At 37.4% G+C, this 12,131-nt stretch overlaps 1 protein-coding gene across 3 annotated transcripts in view; it reads right to left on the bottom strand.

Annotated features, from left to right (window-relative positions):
• LOC126292215 (zinc finger matrin-type protein CG9776-like) overlaps positions 1-12,131 on the bottom strand; it is a 231,839-nt gene that overhangs the window by 111,728 nt on the left and 107,980 nt on the right. For all 3 annotated transcript variants that reach the window (XM_049986073.1, XM_049986072.1, XM_049986074.1), the window contains 2 exons: positions 12,010-12,063; positions 10,669-10,850 (listed from right to left, as the gene is read on the bottom strand). In XM_049986073.1, coding sequence (XP_049842030.1) covers positions 10,669-10,850; positions 12,010-12,063 — 236 coding nt within the window. The remainder of the gene's footprint in view (positions 1-10,668; positions 10,851-12,009; positions 12,064-12,131) is intronic.

Below are 12,131 nucleotides of genomic sequence, written 5' to 3'. Positions count from 1 at the left end.
CTGAATCACCACGAGACTTGTGGAAGATGGGTTCCATGAGAGCTTATCAGTAATCATAAAAAAAGGAGATTTCGCATTTTCACTGAGCTCAAAAATCATTTCAGTGGTGGAGGTAATGTATTTTTAACAGGATTTTAATCTGTGATGAAACCTGGTTACATCATATTGAGCCAGAGTCCAAATGTCAATTCATGCCTTGGAAATATCCTGAATCACCTGTCTAAGAAATGGACAACCATCAGCTGGTAAGGGCATTTTAACTATCTTCTTGAATGCCCAATGTCTGGCTTTCTGGAGGACCAAAGTACTGTCAACAGCCTATACTACTCAGGCATGCTGAGAACAAAGCAAGCTCATAATGAAGCGGAAATATTAGGGATTGCTGAGCAAAGGTGCGATTCTTGTTTTAAAACAATGCTCAGCCTCATATGGCACAAGTGAAGCTGTAAACTATTGACAAAATGGGTTGGGAGCGTCTGCTTGTATGTCAACCTCCTTACAGCCCTAATCGTACCCCTTTAGATTTTTATCTGTTTCGTGCAATGGAAGGAGCTTTATGTGGCATCGAGTTTGACGGCAATGAAAACGAAGAAAAAAGAAGAAGGTGGCTTCGAGATCAAGGTAAACAATTCTTCACTGTGTGAATAAAGACAGTTCGTAAGATGATGGGACAATCACATAGAAGTTGGTGGAAATTATGTGGTAAAACAAACAAAAATTGTAGTAATTTAATAGACCATTTTTGCTGCATAGCAATTTGTCTGTTTAATTACTGAATGGCCCTCAAAGGTAACACTCAACATGAATCATGCCACAACACACATTCCGCTACACTTATACAGGAACAACACAAATATGTAGCTGTGCAATTTCTCCAGAATACCTGTACTTCCAGTACGTTTGTCTAGCAAGGGTTCTGTGAAGTTTAGAATTACGATATGAATATTGGCAGATTTAATGAATTGAGTCAAGTTCCAGTAGCTCAATCTTCGCTGCCTGCAAAAGGCACAATGTCAGGTTTGAGCCCTGGTCCAGTTCAGACTGCCAGGTTTGAGCCTGGTCCAACACAGAGGTTCAGGGATTACTACAAAAACTGCTTATAGCAGACATGCATGTAATAAGGGGAAAGATTTACAGTATCTCCTGATGCAGAAGTTAAAACCTTCAGTTCATTAGGGTTTACTACAGAAACACTACAGTAATCACTTTTGGTTTCACGCTTCTCCTAAAGAAAAATTTCGAAATTACAATGTTAAATGGAAAAGTCGAAGGAAGGAAACTCAGTATTCCAGTGACAGTGAGATTTTTCAAGATGACATACATGCATAGTTGGATAAATAAGGAGAAGGAAATCCTCCACGATCTTATTTGATGAACAATGCAGCAATCTCAAGACATAATTTCAGGAAATTTTGTAAACCCCAAATAGGAATGCCCAGGCAGCAATTTTAACCCCTATATTCCCCATTACAGCAGCAAACTGAAGCACACACTGGGAAATATTATTTGATTAAAATATTTTTGAAGTCTACTTCCACAAATTTTCCATGTATCAAACCAGGCAAACTAAGGCAGAATCGCTACTATTAAGACAATAGTAACAACTGTGTACTGTTCTGTGCCATTTTTTCCCCAGTGAAAAGACAAGTGGATGATCTCTGAAGTAGGAAGCTAAAGATAAAAATAGCATTATCTCGATTATCATTTAGAGCAAATTTTGTTTACATTCACTAACAACATATTTTACATACAAACACCACCATAAATGTAATGAAATAATAGAAGTAGTGGTACTTACATTTGTCTTAGACTTTCATCTTCACAGCCTATAGATGTTTTCTGATGAAGAGACATAATCTGTTACACAAGATGTCGTGCAGCTTCCAGTTACAGTTAAGCGCATTTGTGAAAAACACTGCAAGTGTTTTTCTTTTAACCACCACACCAAGGAATCTACTGCAGCGAAGCAGCAATTCCCAAATTTTCTTGCATACCAATCACAAAAAGCTTTGTTTGCGACAATGTGTACAGAACAATTTCCAAGATACCATACGTTCATCAGGTCCTTACATTTCAAGAAAACATACACTCATGTTTTACAAGATTCTTCCTTAAGATGGGCTATGTATATATGTTTGAGCACAATGAGGAACATTAACGGATCCAATTGTGATGCTCTAACTGTAAAGAGGGAGTAAGAAAGTCAACTGAAAACACTAGTAAAAAGTGAAAAGCTTCATATCCAAACTGTAACTCGAGATGACTGAAATGCACGCGACTCTTCTCACAATGACACGACTCTTCTCACAATGGGTGTTAATGGTTAATACTGTGCTATTTTTGAGAAAACCCTGCACTTATTCACAAACCTTGAGAACTATATTTGCACAATATAATACACATTAAAAGTACCTCCTACAAGTTCAGACAACTGTGTTGAACTACTGTTTGTGACAGATATCCCTTTTGCATACTGGACTGTTTCCGTATAAGACGACATTGGTGATCCACTAACAAAAGCTTTCTACCGACCCAACTACAAATGAAGAAAGAGAATAAATCACCACACGTTGAAACAACTCACCTTTATCATTTGCAAACCTTCACTTTCATTCATCAATAAAATGTTCTGTTTTATCTAGTTCCATGCAAAACATTGCAATTTTGATTACTGGATAGTTGTTGTAGCTTGTTCTTCTAGATCCTGTACTGTCTACAAAGGATTCTCTAATTTCTTTGGAATGTATACAAGCAAGGAAAAATAAAACTCCTTCTACAAAATTAATTTCTTTGATTTTCCTTTGTTCCAAAAGTGATTTTTGGAATTATTATTCTTTCAGTCAGGGTAATTGAGTTTGCAATACCCATAATATTGCAAATTCCAATAGTTTACAAGAAAGAGCCATTTTGCAAGTAGCACATGATTTTTTAAAAATCTTATTTATACACTCAGACGTGTTTTGTCTCTGAAACAAGGCATATGTGGGTGAGCAGAATGTCTAATTTCAACCAGATACTTTCAATAAGCTTTCTACTTATGGAAACTCTGCACAATTTTCAAATAACAAATTAGACATTTTACTGACACTCACAGTAGACACTTGGGTGTACAAACGAAATAAAAAATTTCATGTGCAAGGAGGCATTTACTTGCTAACTATTGCTATTTATATATAGCTGCTGTGAAAAATGACCACCACACTTAACTTTTTGACTTAGTTACATTGTGTTTTCAAACTTTCCTCCTGTGAGTACACTGTCTACAGTGTCTAAGCAAGTTGACAATCCATTTTTCTGCACAGAATTTCAAATTTCATCAACTTACACAGACATCATCTTGTGCAGTAACTAATGCCTTTTTTAAAAAGAGGGCCAGTGGCTAGATAGTGAACATTCCAACCAGTGTAACAGAGTGGGAAAAAGGAAACATCTGCTGAAGAAATATAGTGCAGAAAAAAACGCAATTGTTAAATACGTTTTAAAAATATTACTTCAGAGTAAAATGTTCTCTGAACAGACTCGTTTTAGACTGAAACAGTGTTCTGTTATACTTTTGCTTCCACATGCTGTGTGTTGGTTACAAGAAAAAGCCCGAAGACAACATAATAGTAATTAGAAAGAAAATAACTCACTGAAAGCATTCCCTTCTGTGTAGAAAGGACCTATAGTGATTTGCTAAAACAACTTTTATTGCAGAAGTACTGCTGATGCAGCTTTCCATGTGGTTGGAAAATGTTTTAAAAGTATTATGGCACATTTCTGTCAGTTAAAAAAATAAATATTTGTCTATATATTTCTCAACAAGCCTGAACTGTTCACAACAGCCAACTGCTTTGAGTTGTATTGGCCACTACTTATGCGTATGATTAAATTTCTAGCACATCAAAACTAGAAGGAAAAAATGGGAGGCTTCTCTAAAGTCCAACAACCCGAATTATAGAAACTGTTAACACCGAAAAAGCAGTGTCAGAACTTTGGGGTTTGTCACTTATCTGTTTTGGATCCAAAGAGAAGCAGCAAATTTGTTGTATTAATACGTACATATTTGACATAAGCTGCTGTTTTTATGGTAGCTCAGTTTATTGGACTAGTTTCAGCTTTTGCCCATCATCAGTAGTATCTACATTATGTGAGACAAATAATTTTTAAAATACTATAAACTATGAATAAGGTAATTTATGTGTCTGTGGTTTCCTGTATTATTGTAATATGAGTTGCCTTATACATCTGCCAACAGAACAAATAAACGTGTTTTATGCTACAGAATACAAGTGTAATTTTTGACAAAGTTTTTATTATTATTATTTTTTTTTTTTTTTAGATAACTCCGTTTGTTTAAAATAATGTCAGGATGTTTCATTATTATATGAAAATTTCTATCTCTTCCAAAATATTTAGCAAGCTAAACAATCCAAAAACAAAAAGTTAATTGTCAATTTCATCAGCATTCTTTAGCACACAACACATTCCTTTGTCCATCTAGCAGAGATAATACAAATTAGGAATAACATTATATTATAATCTATGGTATATAACAATAATAATCTTTGCATGTACAGCAATTGCCACTGATAACTACATACACTCACAAAAAATTCTTACACTTAATTAAAATACTTGTGTATATATAAACATACAATCACATTATATATTTCAAAACATCCTCTTTACCTATGCTAAAAAGCAGTACACAAAAGGGGAAATACAATAATCATTTAAGGAACATAGTAATAAAACACTATAAATAACATACTATAAGGAATATTTCAAATGATGGGAAATCCTGGATGGATAATGACAGTATTATGAAAAGGATAGTTGCTGCTCACCATATAGCAGAGATGCTGAGTCACAGATATGCACAACAAAAAGACTGCCAAACAAGTAAACTTTCGGCCAAAAAAGTCTTCATTGGAATACGCACACGTATGTGCGCGCGCGCATATGTTGTTGAATTCTGATGAAGGCCTTTTTTGGCCGAAAGTTTATTTGTTTGACAGTCTTTTTGTTATGGCTGTGTGACTCAGCATCTCTGCTATATGGTGAGTAGCAATTATCATTTCCATAATATTATAACAAATATTTATCATTTGTCACAGAATTACTGCTGATGAAAGGTCAGCGCACAAAACTAGTGTGATAAAATAGACTACCACCAAAAAGCAGCTTTCTTCAAACACACAATTGTTAATATGACAAACCTGCTAGTTCTTCAAGCTGAAGAGCACCAAATGTACAAGACAAATGGAAATGTTTACGAGTATGGCTCCACATAGAGTAAGAAAAGAATACAAAACTATAGATTTCAAGTTCAATCCAGTCAGTCACAGGACCCTTTTTTTTTGGTCTGTAATTGTTTGATTCATCTCTGGCCATGCATCGTTAATATCAAAAAATGAAAAGTTATGCTGTAGATCATGAAACATCTTAAATTGTAGGTCCCCCTAAAATTGGCTGGTTATGTCAGTTCCCAGCCCAGAGGAGAGAAAGTACTGTGGTGTCCAAACCAATTTCAAACCTTCACGCTGAGAGAAATTTCAGGATAACAAGAATAGAATGTCAGTGTGGGACTAATGGGTTGGAAAGAGATATTAATTCAGCACCCAGCCATTTTACTGCTTTATAAATGTGGTCAAGCAGTAATGTCCCAATTACAAATTTTAATAACAGAGTACGAGAGCAGTTAGTAAACACGCTGTACCATTTATCTTTACCGTCCCAAATAAATTTCTGCCCAGAAGCAAAATGATAAATGTATCGAACATATGGTGTTTAGCTACCAGGGACATTAATCGTCAGGAAGATGTGAATAGCAGTACGTCTTTCCTACATGGCAACCTGTACATTTTATTCACTTCCTCTCCTTGAGACCTGCTTAAAAATGTATCTCTATGTCAAAGGGTGCTTTGCAATTACAGGACGTGCTTGGATCAAGGAACAGTCGGAATTATAGTTGTAAATTGTTGTAGTTGCGCTGGAAAAGTCCCTGAGCTTCAAGCGCTAATAGAAAGCACAGAAGCTGATATCGTTATAGGTACAGAAAGCTGGCTAAAGCCTGAAATAAGTTCTGCAGAAATTTTTACGAAGTCTCAGACGGTGTTCAGGAAAGATAGATTAGGCAGAATTGGTGATGGAGTGTTTGTGTCTGTCAGTAGTGGTTTATCTTGTAGTGAAGTCGAAGTAGATACTCCGTGCGAATTGGTATGGGTGGAGGTTATACTTAACACCCGAATTAAGTTAATAGTTGGCTCCTTCTACCGACCCCCAGACTCCCCAATGATACAGTTGCAGAACAGTTCAGAGAAAGTTTGAGTCTCGTAACAAATAAAAACCCCATTCATACGGTTATAGTTGGTGGGGACTTCAACCTACCCTCGGTATGTTGGCAAAAATACTTGTTCAAAACCGGTGGTAGGCAGAAAACGTCTTCCGAGATTGTCCTAAATGCTTTCTCCGAAAATGATTTCGAGCAGTTAGTCCACGAACCCACGCGAATTGTAAATGGTTGCGAAAACACACTTGACCTCTTAGCCACAAACAATCCAGAGCTGATAGAGAGCATCATGACTGATACAGGGATTAGTGATCACAAGGTCGTTGTAGCTAGGCTCAATACCATTTCTTCCAAATCCATCAGAAACAAACGCAAAATAATTTTATTTAAAAAAGCGGATAAAGTGCCACTAGAAGCCTTCCTAAAAGACAATTTCCATTCCTTCCGAACTGACTATGCGAATGTAGACGAGATGTGGCTCAAATTCAAAGATATAGTAGCAACAGCAATTGAGATATTCATAGCTCATAAATTGGTAAGAGATGGAACGGATCCCCCGTGGTACACAAAAAAGGTCCGAACGCTGTTGCAGAGGCAACGGAAAAAGCATGCGAAGTTCAGAAGAACGCGAAATCCCGAAGATGGGCTAAAATTTACAGACGCGCGAAATTTGGCATGTACTTCAATGCGAGATGCCTTTAATAGGTTCCACAACGAAACATTGTCTCGAAATTTGGTAGAAAATCCGAAGAAATTCTGGTCGTATGTAAAGTACACAAGCGGCAAGACGCAGTCAATACCTTCGCTGCGCTGTGCCGATGGTACTGTTATCGACGACTGTGCCGCTAAAGCAGAGTTATCAAACGCAGTTTTCCGAAATTCCTTCACCAGGGAAGACGAATGGAATATTCCAGAATTTGAAACACGAACATCTGCTAGCTTGAGTCTCTTAGAAGTAGATACCTTAGGGGTTGCGAAGCAACTCAAATCGCTTGATACGGGCAAGTCTTCAGGTCCAGATTGTATACCGATTAGGTTCCTTTCAGATTACGCTGATACTATAGCTCCCTACTTAGCACTCATATACAACCGCTCGCTCACCGATAGACCTGTACCTGCAGATTGGAAAATTGCGCAGGTCGCACCAGTGTTCAAGAAGGGTAGTAGGAGTAATCCATTTAACTACAGACCTATATCATTGATGTCTGTTTGCAGTAGGGTTTTGGAGCATATACTGTATTCAAACATTATGAATCACCTCGAAGGGAACGATCTATTGACGCGTAATCAGCATGGCTTCAGAAAACATCGCTCTTGTGCAACGCAGCTAGCTCTTTATTCGCACGAAGTAATGGCCGCTATCGACAGGGGATCTCAAGTTGATTCCGTATTTCTAGATTTCCGGAAAGCTTTTGACACCGTTCCTCATAAGCGACTTCTAATCAAGCTGCGGAGCTATGGGGTATCGTCTCAGTTGTGCGACTGGATTCGTGATTTCCTGTCAGAAAGGTTGCAGTTCGTAGTAATAGACAGCATATCATCGAGTAAAACTGAAGTGATATCAAGTGTTCCCCAGGGAAGCGTCCTGGGACCTCTGCTGTTCCTGATCTATATAAATGACCTGGGTGACAATCTGAGCAGTTCTCTTAGACTGTTCGCAGATGATGCTGTAATTTACCGTCTAGTAAGGTCATCCGAAGACCAGTATCAGTTGCAAAGTGATTTAGAAAAGATTGCTGTATGGTGTGTCAGGTGGCAGTTGACACTAAATAACGAAAAGTGTGAGATGATCCACATGAGTTCCAAAAGAAATCCGTTGGAATTCGATTACTCGATAAATAGTACAATTCTCAAGGCTGTCAATTCAACTAAGTACCTGGGTGTTAAAATTACGAACAACTTCAGTTGGAAGGACCACATAGATAATATTGTCGGGAAGGCGAGCCAAAGGTTGCGTTTCATTGGCAGGGCACTTAGAAGATGCAACAAGTCCACTAAAGAGACAGCTTACACTACACTTGTTCGTCCTTTGTTAGAATATTGCTGCGCGGTGTGGGATCCTTACCAGATGGGATTGACGGAGGACATCGAAAGGGTGCAAAAAAGGGCAGCTCGTTTTGTATTATCACGTTATAGGGGAGAGAGTGTGGCATATATGATACACGAGTTGGGATGGAAGTCATTACAGCATAGACGTTTTTCGTCGCGGCGAGACCTTTTTACGAAATTTCAGTCACCAACTTTCTCTTCCGAATGCGAAAATATTTTGTTGAGCCCAACCTACATAAAATAAAATAAGAGAAATCAGAGCTCGAACAGAAAGGTTTAGGTGTTCGTTCTTTCCGCTCGCTGTTCGGGAGTGGAATAGTAGAGAGATAGTATGATTGTGGTTCGATGAACCCTCTGCCAAGCAGTTAAATGTGAATTGCAGAGTAGTCATGTAGATGTAGATGTAACATTCATGTAAACATGAAATTATTGGAAAAGTAACACAAAACTGACTTTGACTCTTCTATATTAGCACTCAGTGCAGTGGTACACAGGGTAATGTAATTCGTCTGTCAATTAGAGCTGACAGTAAACCAATGGAAAAAGGAGGAAAATTTTACTGGTAATTTCGTCAGTCTTCTACCTTCTCTTTGCAAGTGTACATTTTTGACTCCCATAAACCTTCGACTGAGGAAGGCTAACTCAATGAGCAATTCGCATTTTCTTTCCCTTTCTTTACTGTCAACTCTAGCAAGTTAATGAGTTACTTTAACTACACTTGTGTTTGTACAGGACATTGAAAGCCAACTTTATGTCAAATTTCTAGTAACATCAAGTGTGTGTGAATTACACACTGTGATATGGTTGTCAACAGCTCTTGAGGCAAGTAGGTGGAATATGGAACAAATAATATAGCATTTTGTTTAAAAAAGACTACTGTACAAATGTTCATAATGAACAAAGGTACAATAAAGGAAATCATGATAGTTAATGTCATATGGGAACTAAACAACAATTCAGTGTGCAAGGACACTCCGAGTATTTAGGAGAAATCGTAGCCATAGCTGTAGTCCTTTCTGTCTGTGTGTGTGTGTGTGTGTGTGTGTGTGTAACATGTTTTCTCTGTATCTGACAAAGGAAACTATATATAGATACACGCGCGCGCACACACACACACACACACACACACACACACACACACACACACAAGTTAATACCTGTATATCAATGCTTAATGGAGTTGGGAGCCTGTACTGTTTTTTTGTTTATGAGCTCCTGGTCCCTATTCATCAGGGTGAAAACAGATAAATATTTTTAACCCTTTTGCTGTTACAGACATGTACTCTGCATTCCGTGCTAAGACAGCTTTTGTTATGGCTATACTGCTTGCCAAATCTGGTGCCTAAACTGAGAGACCATGTTCCAGCTGAGCTGAAACACTTATTACCCGATTTTCGAAAACTATTATTGAAAAAATTTATTTTTTCGCATTTTACAGTCTGATATCTTCATTTGATAAAGAAGTGAATTCCTTTTTTGCTATCCATCATACTTACTGTGGTGCATCAAATTAGGTAAAATATTGAAGAAAGTTTTAAAGACTTTGCAGAAGTAACAATGCCTTGTGTTAGCTTTGCATATGGTTGAATTTAGCCCATACACAACAGTAAATGGAATGTATGTAGGATACCGAAATTTTATTTAAAATTGAGAGCAGAACGATATCTTATTTCAGCCTTAAATTATTGAGTTTTATAACCAGAGGATCGTCCCGCCCGATGCACCCATTCACATCCTTGTGCTCTGCATGTCATATGGTCTTAAAACTAGTCATATATTGTAAACGACTCAAGATGGCACAAGGTTTTTTTTGAAAATGATTGCATACAAGTAACTCTTCCACAGAAGTGAGAGGTCTATGGCTCAGAACGCATACAGCTGTCCATAACACTGCACGAAGATGCAAGCGGCATGCACAGACACATCCAGAGCACATGGGGAACAGCATAGCAGGATCTGTATACACATCCACAGCAGCGAAAGGGTTAATGAAAAAAGTGTTTAGAGACAAAAACTACTCTACATTAAGTGGTCTTTATGACACAACTGGTTCTGCTAATTGCAAAATTAATAACGATACTAACATAATAACACAATAGCTTAAATTTGTGAAACTTAAAGTAAATGCAGGACAGTTAAAAAATAAATAAAAAATAAAAGAAAATATTTAATTTTCTTTAGTAATAACGAGTTAACCAGCACTATCCACACCTGATACTTTGAAGCCACCGTCATTTTAGCAAAAAGTGTTGGCCGACTATATCAAATGTGCTATCTAAGAACTTGGGAATGCCATAACCGGTGATGGCTGACTCGTCACCCACAAGTTTTGGTCAGCAAGTTACCTGCAGCTTGGTGTTCTCGCGCAGGAAACGCTTGTTATCGCGTGAATCTTCTCTCACTAACTCTTCTTCCTGCTCTTTGAGGACGTTCAGCTCTCGCACGAGGGCTGCAGCTTTACGTACATACTCGTCTCTCTGGAGGGCGAGTGTCTGCTTCTGCTGAAGTAACTCATTCTGAATGGCAGCTGCAACAACACCTCTATTATTTCTTTTTGAGCTATGAGAAGGTGCTACATGACAACAGAAACACTCATTTAAAGTAATGTGACTCTTCTTTTTCAATAAAATTTTCCCCATTTGACTGTGTGTTTTAATACCCATTTATTTCACAATATCATGATTTCACATCTACAGCCATTATCAAGAGCAAATGTGAACTGAAAATCAACAAAGTATACGGACCATACAGTGCAGGACGTAATGGGAAGAACATAAAAATCACTCAGTATGTAAAGAGCATACCTTACATATCACAAAATATCCGACAAGCCTGAACAACACATAATCGATCAAGTGTTTCAACACATACAGTCATTGAATTACATAATAGAAGTAAAGATTCAAAAATAGTGCAACTGGTGTTTCGAACAGCAAACAAACTTTAACATACTGTATTGGCTGCTGCACACAATGTCAACCACATTTTCTGTTTTTTGATCTTTGCTTGTATCCTGTAATGCGGTGACTGGTCTGTATGACCAGATATATCTTGTAATACTTCAATAACGACAGGTTATTCAGACATGTTGGACATTTTGTGAAATGTAAGCAATGCTCTTTAAGTAAGTAGTAACTTTTATGTTGTCCATATTGTGCACTAAATTTTATGCTCTGTGCATTTTATTGATTTTCATTTCACCTTTGCACTTTAGGACTACTAAAAAGCTAAAATTGCAACAGTGTGAAATAAATGAAGATTGAAACATACAGTCAAATGATGGAAATTTCAATCTGCAGATACTAGGTGACTGTGGTCCCCAACAAAGGAAAAAATCAGTAACATGAGAGTTTGGGGAATGAGGGAAGAGGGGAATCTCTAGCTGTAACCTCAAAAACAGCATTTCCTCCAAAGTGAAATGAAAGACTGAAGCTGACACAGAAAAAAGTAAAACTGAAAATAAAATAGTACATATTAAACTTTAGGAGACTTTATCTTCTTTTTTAAAATGGGAAAAAGCTCATAATACGAGTTGTGGTGCTTTTGATGACACCATAAAAGTTCTCCTACTCACTTTACAGCGTTACTATGAGAGACATGAGAGTTATTTCATGTTTTCATTCCTTTTTTAACTTTTTTAAAAAAAATTCACTCAGTACTACTACTGATATGTACTTGCATCTTACCTTCTTTTTTGGCATCATCACTCTTTTGATTCGTGACAGACACGGAGTGTGAACCTATAAATCAAATGTCAGTTATTAAACAACAGAAACTCCAGGTATGACAATTAACAATGTAGGAAAAG

Source organism: Schistocerca gregaria, chromosome 9 (assembly GCF_023897955.1).
Source record: "Schistocerca gregaria isolate iqSchGreg1 chromosome 9, iqSchGreg1.2, whole genome shotgun sequence".
Taxonomy (NCBI): Eukaryota; Metazoa; Arthropoda; class Insecta; order Orthoptera; family Acrididae; genus Schistocerca; species Schistocerca gregaria.
This window is presented reverse-complemented; position numbering and strand designations above follow the sequence as displayed.